The sequence below is a fragment of the Scatophagus argus genome, chromosome 22 (assembly GCF_020382885.2).
Source record: "Scatophagus argus isolate fScaArg1 chromosome 22, fScaArg1.pri, whole genome shotgun sequence".
In the NCBI taxonomy this organism is placed as follows: Eukaryota; Metazoa; Chordata; class Actinopteri; family Scatophagidae; genus Scatophagus; species Scatophagus argus.
In genome coordinates, this window is record NC_058514.1 from 274,959 (window position 1) to 302,133 (window position 27,175).

At 46.3% G+C, this 27,175-nt stretch overlaps 1 protein-coding gene across 2 annotated transcripts in view; it reads right to left on the reverse strand.

Moving 5' to 3' along the window:
* The window catches only part of LOC124053739 (potassium voltage-gated channel subfamily D member 2-like), a 43,836-nt gene that overhangs the window by 5,340 nt on the left and 11,321 nt on the right, over positions 1–27,175 (reverse strand). The window contains exons 2-5 of one of the 2 annotated variants that reach the window (XM_046379190.1): positions 5,876–6,038; positions 4,366–4,464; positions 2,189–2,284; positions 1,214–1,455 (exon numbers count right to left, since the gene is read on the reverse strand). In XM_046379190.1, coding sequence (XP_046235146.1) covers positions 1,214–1,455; positions 2,189–2,284; positions 4,366–4,464; positions 5,876–6,038 — 600 coding nt within the window. The remainder of the gene's footprint in view (positions 1–1,213; positions 1,456–2,188; positions 2,285–4,365; positions 4,465–5,875; positions 6,039–27,175) is intronic. The other variant, XM_046379191.1, reaches the window with a different exon arrangement.

Here is a 27,175-nt window from a genome sequence, read left to right on the forward strand (position 1 = left end):
ACTCAGCATGGGAATCCACATGATATCTGGTGCCATGTGTTTATATACAGTAAGTATGTGTGTCGGTGCCTCATACTACTCAGTTATTAGCTTTGTAAGTTATGTCAGCTATGCAGAAAGTCTCCTCCTCAGTTCCTCTCTACAGCATCAGATTTTAGCTCACCACTGAAACTGAAAAGTATTGCAAAGTATTCTGGTAGAAAATACAAAGTCAATACGGTCAAACACAAGCGTGGCAAAGCTTGCAAATTCAATTCAATTCAGTTTTAAATGGCATTTCCCATGTTCATATTTTGGTACCTGGTTTGCTGTAGAATTCAAAGTGTGCCCACACATCTGCTTTCTCTAAAGCTCGCCCTAAGTGACCGCTGGACCGCCATTACCCATCAAGGCAATGAGCCATACGGCAACATCTACAGGACTGGAATTTGTATTTGTTTTTGGCTGATGTTCGTGAACCACGTAAACAATGTATTTTTTATTAATTTTATTTTATTAAAATAGATTTTTGGAATCAGAAATCGATTTAATATATCGTGAAAAGACGTATCGCGATACTTTGCCATAACAATATTTTTGCACACCCCTAATCTACATGCTGACCTGCATCCGGCCCTCTGACAAACCCAGTGACAAACCCAATGTCTACTGTCAACATCTGCCTGTCGTTTTTCTATGTAGTGATATTAGAACTAACTTAAACAACATATCAGCTAAGAAACAAACACATATAATACATAGTCTTCAGAATTCCAGTTACAACAACCTGTCATGTTTGTCCTTTGTAATGTATGATGTTTACTGCATGTATGTTTCTCTCTCTCTCTCTCTTTCATCCTCTCTGTCCTGTCTACCTCTTCTTCTCCTCCTTCACCCAGCCGACTATCAGCAGGATGGTTCTCCCTTGTGAGTCGGGTCCTGCTCAGGGTTTCTTCCCGTTAAAATGGAGGTTTTCCCTGGCACTGTCTGCTTGCACGGGGGTTCAGGTTCTGGGTTTCTGTAAATCACCTGGATACAATTTTGATTGTAAAAAGTGCTATATAAATAAAATTGAATTGAATTAAAGCTGCTTTAAATGCTCTACCACCTTTATAAGGAGCTCTAAAACCTCCTCAAGAACCTCCATGGCTTCTCAAGGATCATCAGAACCTCTAACCCCCCCAACAAACCAAGACTATTTAAATGCTAATCCCTCTTCTTGTGGACAGCCTACCTGTTGGTGAGCGGTCTCTCTCGGATTTGGATGGTGCTCAGTTCCTGGATGCTGCCCTGGAGACCCACAGACATGTTGGAGTTGGGTATGCTGAAAGTCTTCCTCTTCCTGCGGGTGCAGCAGGAGGTGAAGCCACGAGGTGAGGAAGAGGAGGAGATGGAGGAAGAGCGAGACACCTGCTTGACCAAGGTTGCATCCTTGCAGCTTGCCTCATATGTCTTCTCGTCCACAAACTCATGGTTCTGAGGCAGATAGGTAGGTAGGATGTGAGAGGGACAACAGGGACAAACAGTTGAAAGTGGAGCGTTTAACATTTTACTGAAAAGACTTGAAACTTTCTGAGTCAGAACCAGAAAGTATGTAGTTCTTCAAGTTAATACAACATTAAAAATGTAATTGAGCCTTTGAGGAGCAACGTAAATCTTTTTTGAGTAAATAATACACGGGGTCACTTAATGAAACTCATAGAATTGATTCTAAGACTGCAGTCTGTAGTGGTCATTCTGACAGCAGTAATTCCAGGGAAAATCCAGTAACCAGAATCCTCCACACCAGAACACGTTTCTAAAAATCAGCGATGTTGTACTTCAAACTCCAAAAGTACAAGTGAGCATCACGTTGACTCCGGTCTGGCTCCTATTAACACGTATAAAAACAGAAATCAGCTGTTGTTGGCGTGGACTCTGGGTCATTCTTCCTGACTGACAGCTCACTCACTGTCTCTGAATGCCATCTAGATGGACTGTAGTCCATCAGCTCTGGCTTGGAGGTCGTGTTGCTTAAAGCCTCAGGCTTTAGGCTCAGACAATTTCTTTCTTTCAATGACTGAACAAGTCATCTGCATCATATGTTGCACGTTGATGCGCAGTGCCAGGAAGCCCAGTGCGTTGATTCAGCTCTTAAGATTGTGAATGGCAACAAATCAAACAAAGAAGAAAACAGGGCTTCAGATTCGGCTGGATTTGAGGTTCTTACCGTCGTCTTCTCCAGACAGTGCAGAAGGTGATGATGATGGACCTCAAAGTTGGGGTTGGTCTTACACACCAGTGCCTGTCCTGCTTCCTTGGATGCCTTTAGGATACAAACACAAATCACATGACCCCACAGTGAGCCTGCCATTGGACATGCCTCCACCCCACCCAGAACCGCATCACAAAGCGCAGTGGTCCCACCCAGACACAGACAGGGCTAATGTTCTCACCACCTTCTTGTTAGATCCACGGTAAGGACACTTCATCTATCCAGATTTTTACTCCATATCAACTCCAGGCCCAGAGTTAGAAAATGACGGCTTGCTCACTGGTTCAAACCCAGGCCACCGAAAACAACCTTTCATCAACTTGATCACTGAGTCTTTAATGTGTTTATATTTCTGCTTGTTTGTTTGCACTCAAGCCTCATTTGATCCAAGAGAGCCACTGTACTCATGTTGCTCAAGGGTTCAGACTGAATGTGACGCAGTTGGGTGGACATTGGGTAAGGTGCTCAGGTGATGCCAAAGGAACAACATTTTAGGAAATATGCTTGTTACCTGTCTTCTTCAAAGCTGTAGGCAGCAAGACTAAAATCTTCTGAAAAGGACAAATGGGAAATCTTACATCAGAGAGCAGATGATGAGATAACACTATGGTTCACCAGTCAGTGTTCTGTCGTGTATGAACTCCACCTAGTATCACTTGATCGTGCCAGGTACCTCAAAAGTGGGGTAACAAAAACACATCTACCACTTTTGATTCCATGAATGCAAATAGAAGAAAGAACAAAATGAACTGAACTGAATCGGATTGCTTGGTGGAAACAGAGGTTCAATCTAAATATCTCCCAGTCCTTTCCTTTCTATTTATGTACACTAGATCTGTCTTATCTTCGCATCTGACTCTCGTAAGCTCTCAAAATGTCAGACTACTCATAAGATCTGCTGAGCCCCACTATCGTCCACCATCACCTCTGCATCGCATTGACTCTGCCCCTGTGCATGCAGCATGACTGGCTGACTGACATGCAGCCCAGCCAGATCTCATTCCGCCACACAGCGATGGCACCCAAGAGGCATGGTGATGATGTCAAGAGCAGTGCAGTCCAGTCAGTCGGCAGACGAGTCATGCGGGAGGGTCAATCAAAATGCATGAGTCCAAACAAAACACAGAAGAAGAGAGAAAGGAAAGACAGAGCGCAGAAGAAAAAAGAAGCTGAGATGCAGTGTTGGAGAGTATTTGAAGACCAAGCTGTTGGTCTCCTGTTAGGGAGGTGCCCCACACCTGAGGATTAGTTCATGCACAGGTGAGTTAGTGTGAGGGACCAACGGACAGCAGGGTTTGATAAAGTAGTTCTGTCCTCCGTGGACAGTGTCAGTGTAACAGCGCAGCTGAAGAAAGAGACAATGAAAAAGATAATAAATAAAGTGATAACAGAAGTGAGTCCAGGCAGTTCACCAGTAACATCTCTATTTCCCTTTTTTTTGGTACCCAGCTTACTCAGTTCTATGAATAAAACCTGTTCCCAGCAGAGCGTGGGCACTGCAGACATGCTGAACACTCCAGGATTTCACAGTATTCACACCTGCTGTCTGCAGGCCTGATTACTGTGTCCACAGTGTCCCAGACTCGTTTGATCGCATCAGTTTGATCACATGTTCCTCTATGGCCACATTTAACTGATGGTTGGATGTTGGATAGTTTATAAGTGTCACCATATTGGGTGACTGGCAGCTAAACCAACTGCATCCTAAGATGGATCAGTGTTGACCCTGACTTTTGTCTTTGCCAGAATAATGGCTGCTGAAGTTTTTGTCATACTAAACCAGTAGAAAGATTTCAATGAATATGACAATTAATGTTTTTGTGTAAAGTAAAAATAAAATCAGGCCCAGAAGTTTTATGGTCAAGTGGGTCCGGTGAACATGTTACTGCTGAACCATACAGATCAATAAGCGAAGAGACAGACAGACATGTGATAAAAACACGATGGGAGGAGGTAACATCCTAGACAACAAAAGCAACGTGAGCAATCACATCAAGCATCCAGCATGCAGCAGCCTGCAGTACGTTTGGTCACAGCTCAACAAGGAGGACGGAGACACGAAAGAAAGAAGAAATCAAAAGGATAAAACCAGCAGCAGCACCCGACGATGACGACTGCATTTCTGTGGTTACCTCCTCGTCGAGGTCAATCAGCAGCCGCCTCTGTTTGTACTGCAAATAAGCATTAGTCCCTCCGCTCTTCACTGCACGAATTCTAGCAAGCCTGGTTTTCTGTTTGTGAACACACACAAACGTCCATTTAGCCCGTCCACTTGGGTTTACTGTGTGTGTGTGGAAAATGGGCTTAATAGAGCAGTAATAATGAAGCAAAAACAAAGTGTGTGTTTGGAGAATGTTTGGAGACCAAAGTCATGTTCCAGTCTGACATGAAGATTTGTTTTCTTTTGACTCCAAAAGGTTTATTTCTCGAAGTCGTCTGCTTGTCACTTTCTGAGCGAAAGATTCTCGCTCTGCTCAGTAAACATTACAGGACTGATGGAAGAGTATTCCATGAATAATCTTGTACAGAACATGCCTGTAGTCCTGCAAAAGGATTTTTTAAAATAAATAATAGACACCATGATAAGTTCACAGACAGGAGAAAAAGTGTCCCACAAGATAGTAACGTGTCACAAAGATGACACTGTTCACAAACATGAACAGAATGATCATTTGAACAAGATGAAGATACTATCTTTCAGGTCTCTGCAGGTTCAGCCCCTTCAACACAGATCAGTAAGTTCTGTATCCCAGTCTCACGATGACGAGACCAGAGGTAATGATTACGTTTTTGACTTTGTCCTTTGGTGGACGCAGTGCAGTGTAAGAGCCTGTTCAGAGGTGAATCTGGATCTGCAGTCATTATGTGGTGAGATTGCAGCACTACAAAATAGTTCTTCATAGTTCTGAGAGTCAGATATCTTCAATCTCTTAATTAGAAAGTGTTTGTTGATAATTAGTGTGAGATTCAGACCTCAGACACAGTAAAGACACGTACATGTGACCTGGTCGGTCTTCTTGTACTGCTGAAAAGTCAGAGTTATGATTAATGGTCCTGTGATTGTTTGGTTGAATGCAGTGCATTGGACAAACAATTCTGCAAGCAGCAGACAAAAATGATTCAGCTGTAATGTTTCTGCTGGTCTCCCTGTGGGATAAACAACAGGCTCCAGCACAACCAGAAAACTCATTTGTTGATGTTGGGAGGAAGTAAAGCCCTGGACAGCTTCCTGTCTCTGCCTTCCTCTCTTTCCTCCTGTGTATTACACAGACGCACAGATTTCCAATGAAGAAAAAGGTACAAATTCAGCTGTGATCAGACGTGTAAGAAACTCTGTGTTTGGGCCTCTTTTGTCTTTTTCAAATGTGCTGCACTAAACAACCTGAGTCAACCTTTAAAGCAAACATGTAGGATTAAAACAGTCTTCCTTCTGTTGGACAACTCAGAGACCATGAACACACCAAATGGAGATCATAGATCAGGGAACTGCAAACACAGTCGATGCACAAACATTTCGACACGTTCCTAACTGTTGTTTTCCCTCATCATGTTACAAATGGATCTTCACTGCACTTTGTGAACTTTGTCGAGTGTGGCCTGAGAGAAGGTTTGGGATTTGAACAAAGTGTCTGCGCTTGTCACCTTCTGCGCTCGTCTCTTCTCGGCTCTCTGGCTTTGGTGATAGATTCGACTGAAGTTGGAGACGATAACGGGAACCGGCAGGGCGATGACCAGCACGCCGCTCAGAGAGCAGATGGAGCCGAAGATCTTCCCCATGATGGTCTTTGGTACCATGTCTCCATATCTGACAGACAGAGAGACAGTTAGAGAACAGATTTGTATTTAACCCTGAGCCTTTTGTGCAAAATAAACACACGACAGCGTGGTCACTTCTCATCCTGTCTTTGATGAATCAGATCATCATCCTCCTCTGATGGTCCAGTGCTACGTAATTACACAACACAGTTCTCACTGTGAACGAATCAATTAATGAATCAGTGATAAGATAGTAATTGTCAAGAGTTCCAGCCCTAACTGAGTTAAATGTTGTGGCACACACATACTAATGTTCAAAGACTTTAAAGTCTTATTTGACTTTTTAAATTCAATAACAGTTTGTTGTTATTGTATTATTTCTCATGTACAGAAACACACCAAGGGTTCATTTATTTATTGTTGTTTCCCTCAGCTGATCTGAGTTGGTGGAAGTTGGGATCAAGCTGAAACACTGAAGATTCAGTCAGTTTGTGCTTCACTGCTAGAGGCTGATGACAAACGTTTTCCTCCTGAAACTGAGCTGGTGATGAATAATGAGAACGTTTAGTTTGCTACTGTGGACACAAAGCTGATGTGTAAACTTTACAAACTGTTCACTCCTACACAGTCAGCAGAAAAACGAGCTGAGGCAGCATTCGGACACCTCGCTGTTTTCTGAATGAAGCTGCAGTTCACTCAACGTACACACGGGGGAGCCAGAGATCCACAGAGCTTCTTCTCCTCCACTCGTCATCACTTCTTCATCACCTCTTTAATGTGCACAATTACTACAGAGGGACCCTCTGCGGAGATCTGAGCTCATTCAGAGTCCACAGAGACATGAAAACAAACAAACAAATGGATGGACAGACAGCAGGACAGACGGGCAATGTCTCCAATGACTGCGTCTTCTCTCTGGCCTACTTTTAAAACCATATTTCGTTCGTCATCGGACTCAGGCTGATATGCTCTCTGATGGTTGCCCTGCATTTCCCAGCATGCTCAGCACTCAGATGTTTGGATAGACTAGAGGATGTTGTCCCAATTTACATCAGCTTTTCAAAGCAAACACAGGAGAAATTTTTCATCTTTCTGTTTGTTTAATATCGTGGCTGTCGTTCCTGTCATCTTCTGAGACATTTTGCTCACATCACATGGTTTAATAATTGTGCTTCCACTGAGAGATTTGCTCAGCTTTGAACCTGCCATAAGAACACGCAGAGCATCCAGCCAGGAGGAGCTGGGACTGAAATCCTCACTGAGCTCCTCAGTCATTGGCTCATGAATGTCCTCAAGAGGGGGGAGCAGACAGCCAAGGAGGAGCCAAAGACACTGCAGGAGGTGAAGGAGTGTCAAATCCAAGTCCAGACTCAGTGAACTGTGGACACTCAGACAGGAAACACTTGTTGACATGACTTCCTGAGGTCATCTCTGATGTCCATCCAGAACAAATGTCCATAAATCTTCTTTGAGTGGACTGCAGGATTTCTCAGTGTCTCCCGTCTCCTCCGGTTTGCCAAAGGGGACACTTGCCAAAGGGGAAATCTGTGTTAGTGACTGATTGCCTCGTCAAACCCTGAGTCACAGCAGGCGGCCAATCAGAGACTACGACCTTGTGTGTGCATGTGTGTTGCATACATAGCAAGCTTACAGAATTAGAAACACACTCAGAGTACAGGTTTGTGTTCCCCCTTTTCAAACTGGGAACCAGCAGCCCACAGACCTTTCAGGTGTGATGGAGGACCAACATTCAACATGTCCCCAACATGTTTTACTTGAGCTTCTGTAGCACATGTACAGCAGCATTGAAAGCAAACAGTTCACACACAGTTCACAGTTCAGTGTGAATTTTCCTGTCATCCATTTTCTCCTGCTTTGAGACATTTGGATTTGAGCTGGCATGAAGCCTGCAGTTCAGACCCGAGCCCAGCCTTAACTCAGCTGTGGTCTGGGATCAAACATGTCTGACCTGAATGTCATGAGTGATGTGGCGTTTATCAGCTAGCTGCATGCATTCAGAGGCTACACATATTTAATAATAGACGAGAGCTGTGGAGAGCAGCTGCCAGACGCTGTGTTGACTCTTTGCAAACTGAACAGTAAGATGAAGGATCGAATCAAATTCTCACACCTGCACTCGTGTGATTGGCTGAAAGGAAAGGAGAAGTCTGACTGGCTACAAACAATTCCCCTTTGAAGAAAATGTGAATCTTTTGGTGTGCGTTCATTAATGTTGAAACTCATCTGATTCCATATTTGCTTCCCAGCTGTGCCAGATGTTTGGAATGGACCCACTTTTTCTGTCCTCATGAGGAAGGTGACAGGAGTTAAACCGCTGTTGGTGTTGTTGGCTGTAGTACACAGCCCAAGTTTTGTTCACCATCACACTGACCACTAAAACCACCCTGATGACCACTAGAACCTTCGAAAATGCTGGAATCCCGAGGCCTGGGACCTTCTCAGTTACCAGCAGAACCTCCTCATTGTCAAACCACCTAAATGAGCAGGAAAGGTCACCTACCAGGTTCTCAAACAGCTGAAGAGGCGGGTTCACCAGCCAATCGCAGGGCCGACACACAAAGACGGACAACCACTCACACACACTCTCACACCTCAGGACAAAGTAGAGCAGCCAATTAGCGTAATGTTGGATTGTTGGAGGAACCCGGAGAAAACCCACGCAGGCACACTGAGAACATGCAAACTCTACACAGAAAGACCCAGACCGGGATTCGAACCTGGAAAACTCTTGCTATGAGGCGACAGAGCTAACCACTGCACCACCGTGCCGCTGATGCTGATATTTCTCTATTGTTTAGACTTTTGATACAGTCAGTGGTTCAGAATAACTTGTGTTCATGTTTTAGTGACAGCGCCCTCTTGTGGTTGTAGAGTTCATGCCTCCTGAAGGACTCCTCCTGGAGCCTCCCCCTGAACTCCTTGTTGTGTTCAACACTGCAGTAAAAAGAAATAAATAGACAGATGCTGCCAGATCTTCAGACCAAACCATTCAATAAAGTTTATCAGCAGCACACAGGCTGAGTAAACCAACACAGAGTCGACGAGTCCTCTCACAAAGACGTCCGCGGATCACGTGTGATCCTGTCAGGTGCGCTGCAGCTGAACTGTGAATCTCTGCTGTGTTTCTATCTGATCTGATGAAGCAGCAGCAGCTTGTACGAAGTGCTTTAACAGCAGCTTCAGCTCTTATCAAATGAACTGACTCGTCCCCCCATCTTCCCCCATCCTCCTCTGTCCTCCCGTCCTCCCCCATCCTCCTCCATCCTCCCCTGTCCTCCTCCATCCTCCTCCATCCTCCCCATCCTCCTCCATCCTCCCCCATCCTCCTCCATCCTCCCCATCCTCCCCCATCCTCCTCCATCCTCCCCTGTCCTCCCCCATCCTCCTCTGTCCTCCCCTGTCCTCCTCCATCCTCCCCATCCTCCTCCATCCTCCCCCATCCTCCTCCATCCTCCCCATCCTCCCCCATCCTCCTCCATCCTCCCCTGTCCTCCTCCATCCTCCCCATCCTCCTCCATCCTCCCCCATCCTCCTCCATCCTCCCCATCCTCCCCCATCCTCCTCCATCCTCCCCTGTCCTCCCCCATCCTCCTCCGTCCTCCCCTGTCCTCCTCCATCCTCCCCATCCTCCCCCATCCTCCCCCATCCTCCTCCATCCTCCCCTGTCCTCCTCCATCCTCCTCTTTCCTCCCCCATCCTCCCCTGTCCTCCTCCATCCTCCCCATCCTCCTCCATCCTCCCCCATCCTCCTCCATCCTCCCCATCCTCCCCCATCCTCCTCCATCCTCCCCTGTCCTCCCCCATCCTCCTCTGTCCTCCCCTGTCCTCCTCCATCCTCCCCCATCCTCCTCCATCCTCCCCATCCTCCCCCATCCTCCTCCATCCTCCCCATCCTCCCCCATCCTCCTCCATCCTCCCCATCCTCCTCCATCCTCCCCCATCCTCCTCCATCCTCCCCCATCCTCCTCCATCCTCCCCTGTCCTCCCCCATCCTCCTCTGTCCTCCCCTGTCCTCCTCCATCCTCCCCATCCTCCTCCATCCTCCCCCATCCTCCTCCATCCTCCCCATCCTCCCCCATCCTCCTCCATCCTCCCCTGTCCTCCTCCATCCTCCCCATCCTCCTCCATCCTCCCCCATCCTCCTCCATCCTCCCCATCCTCCCCCATCCTCCTCCATCCTCCCCTGTCCTCCCCCATCCTCCTCTGTCCTCCCCTGTCCTCCTCCATCCTCCCCATCCTCCCCCATCCTCCTCCATCCTCCCCATCCTCCCCCATCCTCCTCCATCCTCCCCCATCCTCCTCCATCCTCCCCTGTCCTCCCCCATCCTCCTCTGTCCTCCCCTGTCCTCCCCTGTCCCCTCTATCCTGTCTGTCCTCCATCTTTACATGATTAATCTGTCACTCCTGCACACTGCAAACAGACTGTCCTCTCAGTGTGTTTCTGAAACTCACCTCTCTGAGCTTATCTCACCTCACGTCTTAATTACAAACTCACACTTCAATTATACACAGTGACACTCGGCTGACCTCTGCTCAGATAAAGAGAAGAAGAAGAAGTGAGACACAAAGATGGAGAGCGAGCTAAGCAGCAGCCTGACAGTCAGTCTGAACTAAAGGATGATTTTATTTTGCTGGTACGCCTGTCAGTTTTCCTCTCTGCTTCATCATGATTAAATCTGCCTCCATTATTTTCTCAAACAACGAGGCCTTAGATTTCACAGAGAGAAAAACAAAAGATGAGAGACGTCTATTTTACTGGCATGACGGCTGCCTGTCAGATTTTATCAGTTGTAGCCGGAAAGCAGACGGACACCAATGCTGCGAGTAGCCGACCGGTTTTGACCGGCTAAGCTAAGATGTTAGCTGATGTTAGCATTTAGCTGAAAGGAAGCAGAGCCTCACAGACCTGCTGTAGACTCAGTCGACGTGATGGAAGTCATTTTAGAGACGTGTTTTTGTGAAGAGACCAAATCTGCTACGATTTCAGCAGTGAGGAGGACATGACAGCAGGATGTTGCAGTTGAAACTTCTGAAGCTTCAGCGACTGAGGTGAGGTGATGTCACTGTGAAACCAGAGTTTGAATGAACAGTAAAGACAGACGTTTAATCACTGTGAAACTGAGTGAAGATCTGCACACTGAAGCTTGAGCCTCTGACTGGCCTGGCTGATTGATGACATCACAGCTGGAGTCCTATTGATCTATTGATCTGAGATAACTGGGCTCCTCCTGAGCTGCTCTGAACACCTCATCTGTCATTTTGTTGATCGAAGCCCACGCTAACAATGAAATTGGACACAAAATGGCCAACACGCAGAGATCAGAGTGTGTTTGGATAAAGAATGAAAATGATCAGAGAGCTTCTTTTTCATCAAACTCCTTCATATGAAAAATATCAGGCAGGTTAATAAGCGATGGGGCCCCCTACAGGCGCTGGGCTCATTACAGGCAGAACAGAAAGAAAAACTTCCTGGGGACACAGTGGGGTGCTGGGCTGAGACACTGGGGACACAGACACTGAGGACAGACCAGCACTGGGTGAGGAGTTCCACCGACTAATCGTAGATACAGATGCTGGTCTACATGTGGATCAGTCATGTTGCATGTATTACTGACAGATCCTTAACCTTCACAAGTAATGACTGCACCCCCTCCCCATCTGCTGGCTGTCTGCTCCTTACTGTGTGTGTATTGTGTATTGCACACACACACACACACACACACACCTGATCTAACTGTGACTGTGAGTTCACTGGCTGATGGAGACAAACAACAGGAGGTCCTGATTCTCCCATCAGAACCTTTAAACCACCACAGAAGAAGAAGATGCTGCAATGAGACAACTTCATTAAAACACTCCAGTCAAAGGTCAAATGACAGAGAACGTGATGGAGAACGTGAGTCGTCCATTAAATCTGTTTTCTGCTCAGACAGGAAACACTTTTATTTTGACTTTTTTATGTCCAGTATTCACTGCAGCAGGCAGGAAATGAGGTTTATATTAATTGGATTAAAGCTTATTCGTGGTTTCGGCTGACAGAGAAACGATTCATTTGTACACGTTCAGCACCAACAAACTGATCATTAAAATGTCTGCTGTCTGTACTGCGTCTGCATGCAGCCCACAGACAGCTGCTGATCGCTCCAGTTTTATAATGTTTGATATTTTACAATCAGACACACAGCAGAAAAGTTCTTGAAGCAGCTTTGAGCTGATCAAAGAAGAATAAAAGTCACAATGTGGTGTCGATGAAGATGAAGATGTTGGAAAGAGGCTCAGAGGTTTCACACTGAAACTCCTCTGACACATTTGCTCAGCAGCTGGTCAGCCTGGTGTGTCTGTGGACCAAGATGGGATCGGCTGGAGCAGAACAGACCGTCAGTGATGATCTGACACTGTAAACTTAGTTATGGAAACTGTAGCCTCTAGGGGGCGCTGGAGTGTCTGATGCTGAAAAGCACAACAGAGAAACAAGCTGAACTGGTCGACTTGGTCAGGTGACAGGAAACAGGCGAGCAATCCTCACGTTAGCTTCACGCATGTGCTCCCGACTCTGAAACGTGTTAACAAAGTTTCACGTGTCACTGTGACGTGTTGAGTGGTACAGCATGTGTACAAATACTGCGATATCTTACTGTGGGTCACCCAGCCAGATTTTCATTGTAATGACGGTGCTTCATCATCATCATCATCGACGTCGTTGTCGTCTGTATGTCATGTTTGTAAACTCAGTCTTGTCTTCCTGTCGCTTCAGCGTAGACGCCACAGCGAGCCATCGACAGCCGACTGTCTTCACACCATCTAACAACTGCTGCGTTGCGTTTGTCCCGAGAGGAAGAGTCAATGTGACGCGAGGAGGACGTACAAGATGACATCAGGGATGTTTTCATTCCACAGTAATCTGTGCTCTTCTGCTCCATTCGGACTCCTCCTGTAAGAGAAGGAGGAGGATGAGCAGGAGAGGAGGAAGATAACAGAAAATAAATGGAGTCCTGGGGGAAGACAGAGGAAGAAGAAGAATTGTGGAGTCCAGTCTCATCCCGGAGGAGGACGAGAAAATAAATCTCATTTTCCTTTTCGTCCCTGTGAGGCTCTGAAACTCTTCTAACGTGACTAATTGAAAAGCCAGATTACGTGTCGTCCCTGAGCTGCAGCGTCGACCTTTGACCCCAGCAGGCGGCCGGCGGGTTCCGGCCCTGAAAATCCCCCTAATGAGCTGCTGTACATGTAAGCGCTCACTTTCTCGTCGCTCTCTGGCTAAGGACAGTAAACTGGTTTTAAACCGTCGCTGTCATGGAGGCAGATCGGCTTCCAGTCCCTGCAGCAACATCCAAGAATCCTTTAAAACTCCAATCTGCCAAACTCCACTGCTTCATCATTTTCATTAAGACTGCTGCTGCTGTTTCTCAGATCTGATTTAAGTGATTTTGTGTCCCGAAGCTGCTGGAGAGGACAGTCCACAAAGCCTCAGTGAAGCCAAACATTTTTCAATTTTTCAACATTTTTCTTAAATTCAATGAAAAATAGAAGTAGAAACAACAATTCACAGTTCACAGGACTGAAAAGAGGAAGAGGACAAGGAGGAAAACTTTGCTATGTGTCGTCCCCCAGGTGGGACAAACATGGCTGTTTGTCCAGCCAAGTGTGCCAAGTTTCTCCAGTTTAAAAGTTTTGAGCTGTGAAACCGAAAGTGGGTCTGAGACAGGAGGGACTGAAACGCTGCCACAAACCAGCACGACGTCACTCTTTCTTCTCCTGCAGGTTCAAAGCAGGACGATAAAAAGACATTGACCTCAAAGGTTCATCGTTAACAGAGGACACTTGAGAGGCTCCAGCCCTCAGTCTGCGGTCTTTCTTACTGTTTCTCTCTCAGCGATGTCTGAGGTCAAAGGTCAGCTGAAGAACAGTGAACTGAAATCAGGTCGGCGTCGTGATATTTGATGGAAAAGCAGCCAGAAACATTTTGAGGATCCTTCCAATAACACACAAACAGCAGCTGCTTTCTTCTGTCTTTTAGACTTGAAATATTTTACATTTTCGATGTAAAAATCAGACTTTTGTCTCTTCCAGAAGGACAAAACATCTAAAACCACAGTGTTGTATTGAACAATTAGATGATTATTGGTTTAAAATGTGACTGGACTCAGTGTTCCTGTCAGTGTTTGCTGTTGGTGTCCTGAATCTCGATGTCCACTGACTGAACAACAAGCAGATTTCTGAAAACCAAAGAATTCAACAGGAAGTGATGTGACAGTTCAGAGCTCCTGTCTTATATAGGCGGTCATTGTGTTTGTGAGAAGAGAAGAAGCTCCATGTGAGGACGGGGTCTGTGAGCGCCTCCCTCAGCGCTCCCTGGCTAAAAATAACCTGATAGAGATAAATGAGTCCCGCACGAACTGAACCAGGATCTGCTGTGCGTCCTCAGAGATCCTGATGGACTCCCTGCGGCCAAAGTCCTCAGGCCGACTGTGACAGCACATTAGCATGAGGGCTCAGTGATGTACGAGAGCGAGGGGAGATGAACTCGAATATGGAGATAAAGATGGTTTTATATGTGCCCCCTCCTCCTCCTCTTCTTTTAAAGCTTTAAAGGCAGATGAAAGAAAGACTCGCTCTGCTGAGAGCCGAGAGGAGCTCAAGGTCGGGAAAATCAGCTGACCCACAACAGCAATCGCTGCAAGAAAAAGCCGTGAGATTTAGAGACGAGTCCTGAGAGTTCAGAAACAGACTCGGCAACAGGAAGGAAGAAAAGCAGGCCAGTTTATTCCCTCGTGTGCCGTTTTTTTCTTTTCTCTTCAATCAGAGGCAGAGCAGATTCACGTTGAGCTCGAGTAAAACTGCAGCCAAGACTGCTGAGAGTCCGACTCAGGCTGGAGAACAGAGGAAGAAGAGGAAGAAGAGGAGGGAGATGATGATGGTGTGTGTGTAATGTGAGTATCTGCAGCAGAGGGATGAGTTGAAATACTCGAGGGTGACAGAGTTAATTAAACATGGAGGACACACACATGCAGGCAGCAGCTATATGCTCACACACACACTTCATGTATGCATTAATTACATTCCCTCATTCCCACATGTAATCTGTATCTGACTTCGTGAGCTCATATTCATGTTTACTGTCTTCAACCTCCAAAAAAGACAACACACACGCACACACACACACACACACACACACTTTAATACCTGCACTTTAAATGAAGGTATTAAACTGGTTTCAGGTGAGCACCAGTTCCACCAGTCAGCTGAAACATGAAGTCATGAAACCAGTAAGATCAGGGCGACCATCAGCCAATCAGAGGAGGAGCAGGGCAAGACACGACTTTGCCATCCAGTAAAAACCCCCTGCGGTGCAGTACGGCGGACTCGGCCACAGCAGCTGCTTCCACTGCAGACCCCATAAACCTCTCGTTACGACTCTCGGCCTTGGGTGAAGCTCCAGCACACGCGAGACAGCACACGATGAGGGTAACCGAATCTGAGATGCGAACTGAGCATCAGCTGGCTCGGCCTGTCCCGTCACACGACACCTCGGCTTTCTGGGAGATGTGGTTTCTCACCGTGTGGTGGAGATTCGGCGCTGACGGAGGACATTAAACTGATCAGAGTCTGTGCGTGAAGACGTTACTGTCTGATGATGGAGCTGTTTAAACCAGTCCCATCACAGTGTTTCTCCTCAGGAGGAATGTGATGCAGCCGTCACAGGTGAACATTCAGCTTCTTAATTGGCTGCCTGGGGACATTAGCACAACAGTCTGAGAAGTGCTAGCACTGCAGGTTTGTTGTTCGAGTCCCACCAACACGTTTTATCACAGGAGAAAAACATAAGCAGACGAACTGTTTCTGCTTCTCTGCTGGTCTTCGTCATCCTGCTGCTCGGATTCAGGGATTGTTTTATGCTAAGCAGGGACTTTGTGTACACCTGAACAAGAATAAAACATGTCAGCGATGTCAATGAGAGCGAGGACAGGAACCGAGAAATCTGAATAAAAATGCACATATTTTCTGCTTGACTGTGCCCAACATGTTCCTCAGGACTTTTCTTAACATCTGAAAATTTCACTCACATTTCATGCAACTTCTGTGTGGAGCCCCAGAAACTCTCAGCACTGGGTTTCAAGATGAACTCCAACCCATCATTTTAACTCATAAAATATTTATTTCATTTATACAAATGGGAAAAAAACTACATCACAGTATTAGACAGAGTTTAAAGTAATCTTTAGCTGATGAATATTCTTTTGATCTGAGCTCCTTTGACTCACGTCGCTGTGTGTGTTGGCTATCTTCATCCGCTGGAAGAAGCTCGGTTATGACCAACAACCACTGATTTAGCTGCTGCTGTGATCAGACATGGTTCACTCTTCAGCTCTTGACCAGGTGAAGTACAAATCTGAAGTGGTCTGAAGTGGTTCTGATCTTCGGGTCATTAATATAAGCCAAGTTTGAACCTGTTTAATAGGCACAGGGCGTCTCTGCAGTTCACATGTCAAGAACACGTGACCTCTGAGCCCATCGTTCTTCTTCTCTGACAGAAATTAGGAGGCAAAGAAGAGGAGGAAGAGGAGGTGAAGAGACGATGAGCCTTTCAGCGGCACCAGATTAACGTCTTTGCTGCAGTGCTGCTATTTATCATGACTTAAGTCAGCCAATGACAGTGCGGCGCCTCATCATGAAGCTATTAGAGAATGAGAAGATTAGCTGTGAGGTCTCTGTTAATGTGACAGCTCCATATCAGAACATCTAACATCCAGGGAGGATTTCCTCCAGCGGGCGAGACTCTGCAGAGCCCAGCATGAAGCAGCCATGTGTATTGAGATCCATCAGGTCTCCAGAAATAACATAATTAACATCATGGTTTTACTCCACCATCACCTGACGACTCTGTGCCTCAGCATCTGAGTCCAGCTCCACTGTCAGAAATGTTTTTATAAAGACAGGTCACCCTGCACCTGCGTACCTCTGTCCACAGTGCCCTCTGCAGTGCTGGAGAGCAACAGCAGCTCCTGATGGTGAACGAATTCACTGCATCAGAGCCCACAAACTCAAACCGATGAACTTCTTTAGACGCTTCATGGTGACTTTCAGCGCAGTGTTTATCTGCTCTGCTTCTTTCTCGCAGCATCGTTTTCAGAGAAGAAGCCACAGGACAACAGCTGCTGACCAGCAGACAGCAGACACACTCAGTCAGTGTCCAGCAGGTGGATACAGAGTAGCATTCAGCAGAGTTCCCTCAGGAGGTGGAGACCAAAAACAGAGCTGACAAAGAAGGCAAAGAGAGCCTGAGATTCATCAGGTGGGCACAAAAAACCAGTCCACATGATCAATCATGTTGATCTGTGACTGTCTGACAACCACCAGAGGATGAGTGAGTGCATGGAGAAGAGGAGGAAGCTGGGTACGTTTCCTTAAAATGAGCTGCACTAAAAAGGAGCTGATGGGTCTCATCTGTGTCCTCTACACTAATGAGACACAGCACAGAGAGATCATTATGGACAAACAGGAGTCGTCATGGAGCTGACTGGTTTCCATGGTGACCACGATGTTTCAGTCCCTCTGTAGCCGTGTGAGTGAAGATCCGCTCCAGAGCCGCATCTGATTGGCTGCCGTCAAACCGGAGCTGAACTTACAGTTTGTGACCGTGGACGTGTTTTATTTGCACGTTTCAGCACGGAGCTGACACGCGGCCTGAATGGCAGATTTTTATCAGCGGTAATCAGAGGATGACACCGGGGATTGTTTTGTGAGAGTCTAACAGCTCCCCTCTGAACCCTCAGCCTGCAGCAGCTCTGAACATCAAGCCTCCATTAAGGCCCGACGCGCTCTGTAGTGCAGCTCCAGCCAGCAGAGAAGAAGAACACGACAGCAACAAAGATTTCCAAGTTTGTTTGATTCGGTTTGAATGATGAGACATTCAGCAGCAGCTTTCTGTCCTGACAGAGAAACAAACATCACAACATCTGCTGAAGGTCTGTGGTCTCCAAGTGATGATTCACTGACTGACACAATAAGAATCTGAACACGCAGGAGACCAACTGCTGCTCTGCAAATGTCAACATCATCAGTCTGTGCAGTTCAGACTGCAGGATTTTTAGATTAAAACTGATTATGTATCACGTGGACATGAGGAGCTTTTTCTCTGTTCCAAGTCAGCAGAAAATTATTTCAATCTGTTTCCAGGTCAGCTGCTCTCACACAACGTCTCACAAGTGTTTCAACATCAAAGAGGCAACTGGACCAAAAATATCCCGACTGCTGCTGCAACGTTCATTTAGACAGAAGAACTGAAAATGAAAACATGAAAGTGTTCAGAAAAACTGTGAATATGATGTCAGCTGCTCATCAGCATGTGATCCTCACTCTGACTGTTATTTACAGCTCGGTACATGTGTGTTCATGGATCTGCTGCGTGTCTGAATTAGCATGTGTTAGCATGAACATGTTTAATCATGCATGTTTATGTGTTTCAGGCTCGTTATGTTCTTGCCTTAAACAGGAAGTCAGAGCGGCATCGCTCACAGCTGCATGCATCAAACCAGAAACACACAGGAACACACACTCTGTCATGTGACAGCAACACGGGACGCTGGCTGATTTATCTGTGGAGAGCACATGATGGCATGAACACGCATGAGGAAGACGAGTGCAACATGACAAAAGATAAAAAGAGGTTTTCACACTGAGCTTCAGACACAAAGCCACGAGCACAGCGTTTCCACACAGCAGGTCCAGTAAATATACAGTGTCTCACCGGATGTAAACTGTTAATATTAGTCACCTGTTTCAGGCAGCCAATGGCAGGATGCGTGTTTCGCTATGGGACACAACACCAGCAGTCTCTGAGTTACTGTCCCTGCGACCGGGCTGCTCACAGCACAACCCAAAACAAGCTAGCAGCTGTAAGCCTCCCCTTGACAATGTTTAGCAGGGATGCTGTCGCTGTCCTGCCCAAGAGGACTGTGATTGGTCTAAAGAAATACAAACAAACCACAGCCAGAACCTCTTCCAGCTCCGACTCGGTGCTGTGGAGAAGATGTGACTCCGGTAAATAGACAGAGCCACAGTGTGGTACAATACAGTGTTTCCAACAGTTACCCAGAGCCCAGGGAACAGCAGAGCATTGTATGTTTCCAGTAAATACACAGAGTCCGTGGTTGTTTCTCAGAAAGGTTTCCTGCTGGTTTATTGTTTCCTCTCACTCTGACTGAGTGAGAATGTAAACTTATCAAAGAGTTTGTGTTTCCCTGGGAGTCGGAGCTGAGAAAAGAGGCCTGAAGATGAACAGTGTGGGGCAGGATTGATGTTGTGTCAGCAGGGAGCGAAGCCTGCGGTGTGAACCAGCAGGTAGTCCAACCTGTCAGCTGTCTCACACCGTCCGGAGGGGGGAGGGAGGGGTGAGACAGTTTGACATGAGAGTCGACTCAGCAGGAACACGTTTTAATGTTTCATCCTTGCGGTTTCTCTTCGCGAGGAAACAGAAGCTCCTGCAGAGGCTCAAATTCAGCCTGAGCTGCAGCAGTTTTTTACTGCTCAGTTTACAGGCAGGTGAAGCCCCGCCCCTTCCTGTGGACCACATTTCAGAACAAAATGTACTTTAACAAAGAGAGACAAATCATCTTCTGATCCTGTTGGAACTGTGCTGTGAATTAACACGATGTTTATCGATTTAAATATGATTTTGTCCTAAAACTGCTGAAGTATCAGTCTGTGTGTGATGAGACCAACAGTCTCGTTAGCTCACGTCATCTGGTTTCTCTTGCTGAAACCTCATAGCCTCCTCCTGTCTGCTCGCCGGCCTACTGTTGATGTTGGACATATAATCCATTTAACAACAAACCAAATGATATGAATGAAAACTAAAACAACCTTTCACCCGTGAAAAGTTTTTTCCTGTTTGGTCTCATTTAAAGGTCAAAAAGCAGCACCAGCATGATATTTTCTACTGGTGAAGGGTCAGCAGCTCACAACTCATCTACTGTATGAAGTATACTTATTTCCTGTGTCATGACTACTTCCTGCTTAGTTACTTTGTGAAATGTTGTTTGTGTTAAACTGAGGAGCTCATTAACACAGAAAGATGAAGACACATGAAGCGACACATCAGATCTGATCCTGGAACAGTTTCAGATGACTGATGGCCTCATTAATCAGGTTCATGTTGAAACAACAATCAGCTGCTGTCCTCACTGATGGGTGATCTTTTTAAATGATGAGGTTTGTGGAGGCTGAACAAAGTGAAGACGAGATGTTTTGATGTTCAGGTCACGTTGGAGTTCAGGTGATTTCAGAGAAACTAATTACACTCAGATTTGATGGATTCAAACAGTAGAAGATGAGAGGAATAAACAGAAGAACTAATGAGGAGCAGAGGAGTTAAAAATGAATGAACTGACAAGAAAACAACGTGAAATCAGAGTCATTAACTGGTTTCACGTTTATCATCATTATTCTGCTTTTCACCTGCACAGACACAAAGGTGTGCGTGTGCGCGTGTGCGTGTGCATGCAAGCAGTCAAAGAGATTCAACATCAACAAGTTCCACAGCATTTAAACTTCCTCCAAAAACCTCCATGAGAACCAAGCTCTAAATCTACAATTTCCACAAGGACCTCTAAAATCGGAGCAGTTTTTAGAAGTGCTTGTGGAAACTTCCTCGACAAAATCCATTAAAACCCAAATCTCTTAATAGACCTTTGGAACTTAATATGGTCCTTTGCAAAGTGCGACTTCCTCCAAGGTATTTATGTTGTCACTGGAACCTCCTGCAGGAACCTTCACAGCATCCAGCGAGAGTACGTCCTGGAGTTGGTAAGCCTGGCTTTTTTACCCCCAAACTGAACCTTCAAACCTTCACAAAGATCCCTCAGCCTTCTATTAGGACCTCTGGAATAACATGGAAACCTCTGCAACCTTCATTAGAAATCATAGAACATCCTCAAAGACCTTTCAAACTTCCTCAAGGACCTTGAAATTTTTTTTTACAGCCATCATGTCAGACCGATATACCAGTCCTGACATACCATTTTGCCTCCTGTGTCAGGTGGTTTCCTCCAGGCTGCAGTAGATTAAAAGCACAGAAGCAGGTCTGATAAACTGTCCCCAGATCAGCCTCTGACTGCGTGAAGCAGCTATAAAACTCCTGCGTGCTGCTGTGAGAACAGATTGCAGCATCTCCAGGCAGGAAGCTGATCTGCAGCTTTCTAATCACACTCCCTGTCTTCTTCTGCGTGTTCTACATCCTTAACTGCATTTACATCCTAATTTGGGCAGAGGAAGTGAGGGCTGATTGTAATCACTATGGTGAGCCGGAGGGATGCTGCTGTCGCCGTGGAAACCCCCTCCTCCCCCTGCTCTCTGCTGTTGTGAGGTGTTTTTTTTTAACCTTCTGACTTCATTTGCTTCTGTTCATCAGAGGGAAACAGAAAACATTTACACAGAGCAGAGCTGATCTCCGTATACTTTGATTTTATAGAATTTAAATTTGCTTTCAGAGGTTTGAAACCTGGACGTCTTCAGACATCCTCCATCCTTGGAGCTTCAGTCTGCATGAAAACAAACAAAACACTAGAGCCACAAAAGACGGATTCCTTTTTCTTTGTTTGGGTTTTATCTCGATTTGCGGTATCTCACTGACCCACTTCATTTATCTTCATCTGACCGAAAACTCAGCTTTAACAGCCTGATATGTGTGTGTGTGTGTGTGTGTGTGTGTGTGTGTGTGCGGGTGTGCGAGAGAGATCACACTGTCATCAGTCTGCCTGACAGAGACACTGAATCCAACTCTCAGAGACTCAACCTGTCTCAATCTGATCTGATCAACAGTCAAGTTCAATTAAGAGACTGAGACCAAACTCTTTAATTAAACTGTAATACAGAGAAGCCAACATTCCTCCATCAGCAAGCACTTGGTGACAGTGGAGAGGAAACACTGACTTTAAACAGGCAGAAACCTCGGAGCAGACCCCAACCCAATGTGAGAGACAGACAGACAGACAGAGACATACGGGGGGTGGGGCGTGAGATAAGTAGCTCACAAACAGAGATGCGTAGCAGCAGCAATAAGTATTTGAACTGTAGATAATGATAATGATGAAGTATACAGAAGGTGCTATCCCCGGCAGTCTAAGCCTATAGGAGCATGACTGGGGACCAGCCTAGGCCAGTCCTAACTATAAGCTTTATCAAAGAGGAAAGTTTTAAGTCTACTCTTAAACGTAGAGAGTTCAACAGCTGGAGCTCTGAAAAGACCAGCTAATTTGGTCTTTTACCAAATTTAAACGTGCATCTGATTCAGCTTGGCTAAACTTAATTTAATTTAGCCTAACTTAACCTGCCTGACTAAACCTGACCTAGCTTAACTTAACTTAATATTCCGATAAACTGAAGTTTTCAACAACCTTCGACACTTTATGAATCAGTAAGCAGATCAACTTTTTGAATCTGGACAGAAAACTGTGATGAAAAATCAAAAAATTACAATTCATTTTAGAAAGTTCTTGTTGTTTTGTTTAAAGAAATCTCATCTCTGGAGGCCGTCACCAGTGTTCAGCAAAGGAAGAAGAAGAAGAAGAAGAAGAGGATGATGCTCTGCCTCCATTCAGACTGAAACAGCAGAACAGCAACCTGCTCTTCCTCTTTGTCTCTCCTCAGAAAACAGAAGAAGAGAAACAGCCACTGAGCGCGCTCCCTGAGCCCCCAAGCTGCAACGCTCAGGTTGTCTGTTTGGAGGTCATTTTCCTTTTAATGTAAAAGAGCGGCAGACAGGAAGCAAATCTGGACCACAGCTGTGACTGTGGGATAACACAAATCGATTATGTATAGTAACAGTATGATGAGCAGCAGCTCTGAATGAGTTTCGATGTTTGCTGTGTACTTGTACACACACTCAGTGATGTCTTTTATGTATTTTTAATGCAGTACAGTGAGGTTACAGTAAAGAAAAGTGAACTTCATCTCATTATTTCTCTGCAGACTCTGATCATTTCTGATGTTTTCATGGACTGCATCAACAACAGAGCGGCTGTGATCGATGTGGAACAACAGGCAGAGTGAAGTTCTGTGCGTTTTCACACAGAGAAGTTTCTGTAAAATATCTCCAAACTTTATTTTCTCTGCAGCTCTGCAGCATCATTTATTCATGTTCTCACTCCTTCTGTGGATCAGAACCACAGAACGTGTCCAACAGGAAGTCACGCAGGGAGAAGACAAACTCTGAGACTCTTTATTGATGGATGCAGAGGAAAGAACTTAATGAGTGATAGATGCGGGCCTAAAGACCATCTCAGGACATGGACTAAGTGGAGCCAGAGGGACAGCTGAAGGTGGCCAGCGCTGGGCAAGTGAATTAAACCTGTTTTCAACAGATTTAATTCCAACCCCACCCCCTCTGCCACCCTTCCTCTCCCCTCTTCACACAACTCCACACCAGCCTGCTCCACCAAGATCAGCCCCCCCCCATCCCCCACTGTCCACCCCTTTCCCCTCCTCACCCCTCCACCCCCCAGACCAAGAAAGCTGCAGGATCAGACGGGACCAGCCTCAGACTGCTTAGAGACTGTGCTGACCAGCTCTGTGAGGTGCTCATGTACATCTTCAACCTGAGCCTCAGTCTGGAGAGGGTCCCTGTCCTGTGGAAGACCTCCAGTGTGGTTCCAGTTCCTGTGGGCAGTCGTGGATCAGCGGTTAGGGTGTTGGACCCGTAACCGGTGGATCGCTAGTTCGATTCCCCGTACCGGTGTCCATGGCTGAGGTACCCTTGAGCAAGGTACCTAACCCCCACTGCTCCCCGGGCGCTGCACGCGGTCGCCCACTGCCCCGGGTTTGCTGTGTGTGTGTGCACGTCACTTGGGTGGGTTAAATGCAGAGCACGAATTTCGTTGGAGTGAGTTCCCTCCAATGACAAAATATGTCACTTTCTTTCTTTCTTTCTTAAGACTGCACACCCTAAAGAGTCAAACCACTACAGGCCGGTTGCCTTGACCTCCCACCTGATGAAGACCATGAAGGCTGGAGAGAGCAGGAGTGGATGGACATTTAGTTGCTTGGATCATCGACTACCTCACCAACAGGCCACAGTATGTGAGACTGCGTAACTGTGAGTCTGAGGTAGTGGTCTACACCAGCAGATGTCACCTCCAGAAGTTCTGAGGGGAATGAGCAGTACAGACCTGTACTGTACTAACCCTAACCTGTACTGACGGAGTACAGGTCAGTCATCGTGGACTTTGTGGACTGGTGTGAGCACAACCACCTGTGCTTAAACACCAGTAAAACAAAGGAGATGGTGATTGACTTCCAGAGAAGGACATTACCACATACACCAGTGAACAGCCAGGGCTGGGACATTGAGATGGTGGACAGTTTTAAGTATCTGGGTGTTCACCTTAACCATAAACTGGACTGGTCACATGACACCGATGTCCTGTACAAGAAGGGCCAAAGTCGCCTCCACCTTCTGAGGACACTGAGGTCCTTTGGAGTGTGCAGGCCCCTCCTAAGGACTTTTTATGACTCTGTGGTAGCCTCTGCTATTCACTACGCTGTGGTCTGTTGGGGACCAGGACAGGAAGAGACTGAACAAGCTGGTCAGGAGGGCCAGCTCTGTCCCGGGCTGCCCACTGGACTCTGTGGAGGAGGTGGGTGAGAGGAGGACGTTAGCCAAGCTGACATCCATCATGGACAACACCTCTCACCCTCTGCATCAGACAGTGGAGGCTCTGAGCAGCTCCTTCAGCGGCAGACTGCTACACCCTCAGTGTAGGAAGGAGCTACAGCAGCTCCTTCATTCACACTGCTGTTAGACTGTACAGCTCAACAGTCTGGTCCTCTTTTCCTCCATATCCTTACAGAACTGTGCAACACTTACCCACAACCACCACCTTATATTACCCATATATTGTACAGTGTTTGTTTGTGATATAGCTATTTCATTTTGTTACTTTAACTACTTTAACACTGTTAATTTATGACTCTTTTTACTTTTGAAACTGTTTTGCACACATTTACTTTTTGTGAGCTGCCACAAAAAGTGAATTTCTTCACTGTGGGATCAATAAAGTTCATCGCTAATTGATGTAATTTTTGTGGGTTTCTTCAGAGAAAGCAGCTCTAAATGTTTTGGTTTGTGCTGGACCCTCATTGGTTCTGAAATCCTGCAGGTGTGTCCAGGTGTCAAACTTGACATGTTTGAGTGGACTATTTAATCATTTTAAGGATGTTGTTTTCATGTGCTTTATTTTTTAACTATTTATCTGAAAACAGAATTATCTGAACAAACCATGTACAACTTTCTGCTAAAAGTCAGAATTTTCAGTGTTTTGACCAAACTGTAACTGAGGCCATAATTTTGACTCTTCTTGAATATTCTGACTTTGATCACTTTGTGGCTGATATTTTTGTCTTGTAGAGGTTTGAGTGTCTGCGTCACAACATCATCAGACTATTTTGCGATTGTAAATCCCACAAACCCGAACAAAAGAGCTCCTCCTCCCCCTCCTCTTCATCTTCTTCTTTTCTGATCCACGTTAGAGACTCCGATAATAAAGCAGACACAGAGAAGAAAACATGAAACCGTCTCTTCAGTGTGTGAATCTGCACTTCAGTCAGTGTTTACATGTCGACCTGCAGCAGCTGACGGTTTCTGCCGCAGGAGCAGGGGAAATAAAAAGCACAAATCAGAGTTACTACAGCACGAGAGAAAACTTCATTTACTGCTCACATTTATTTCATTTCCGCTCTCCATGGAGGTTTGAAGCTCAGCTGTGACATACGATCAAATCAAATCTTTCTCCTTCAGCACAGGTCAGAACATCAGACTGAAATGTGACCACGTTTGAGTCCCCCCAGGGTCCTCACAGGAATACAAACAGAAACATACAGCATGTGTGTGTTTGATGGACGTCCCCCACAGGTCACAGGTCACAGCGGTGACACAGCACAGGGAGGCGTCTCACACACACACACACACACACACACACGCTGCAACATGTGACACCTAGTTTTGCACATCACGTTTCCATGGAGACAAACAGAGGGTGTGTACAGGTGAACAACCAAGTTGCCATGGAAACACTTCTTACAGCAACAAGTCAAATTCAGGGTTCATCTATGGTTCGAAATGCAGGATTTATTTCAGCGCACGAAGTGAAGAGTGTGACCAGCAGGTGAGTCCAGCACCTGAAAGACAGCGCTCTCACTTCCTGTTGAACAGCTCTGATCTCTGCTTCAAAGCTCTGATCGGTCGAGGAGCTCAGGACGCCTTGATCCTCCAGATTCACAGGTCCAGTCAGATGCCGTCCTCGCCTCCCCTCAGACTCACATCTCAGTCCTTCAATTCTCACCTTCGCTCTTTTTCCCACAGGGCTCAGATCCGCCGTCTCACTGTTCAGAGGTCACTCTGTCCTGCTGGGTGGAGGGAGGGAGGTGAGGATGGAGGGGAGGACACTACAGATCGTGTCTTTATCTCCATGATAATGTTAATAATGTTCTCTCCAAGGTGACTGTCAGCTCTGAGCTCTCCTGCCTGATAGCATCAAACCTGCAGAGCCTGGCGGTGGCTCCTGTATGATACAGTCTGATGTATTTCTGCCTCCATCCCGTTCGGCGGGGACTGTCTGCATTAGAGACGTCTGCTTTGTTTATTCCACATCAGTTTTATGATCTCACTCCTCACCTGTGGAAGCTGTGGTCAAACTGCTGCTGCCCTTCGTATCAACGGCTTCTGGTTTAGAGGATTAGCAAAAGTGTTGGCGACCATCATGTTCCCGTTGCTGTTTGGACTCAAAGATGGCACCTTGGTGCCCCACTGCACATTCTCATTGTTGCTTTGACATCACAAGGACAAATAACAGTAGAGCCACAACACCTTTACAGGTTTGTGTTCATGTTAATGATAACATGAGGTATCACCGGCTAAACAGAACATGAAGCCTGCACCGTGTGCAGCAGGCTGAAATGACTGCAGACGTGCACTTCAGACCGAGTCACTGTGGGATTCGAACCGCCGTCCTGCTGGTTGCCGTGGCAACAAACGGTCGATGTCCCTCCTGTAGCACATTAAACCGATCAGTACATTACAGCAGAGTCGATATTAAAGCCATAGAAACAATGAAAGCAGAGAGCAGCACAGAGCACGTCGTTCATCACCGCCCCACAGAACAACATTAGAAT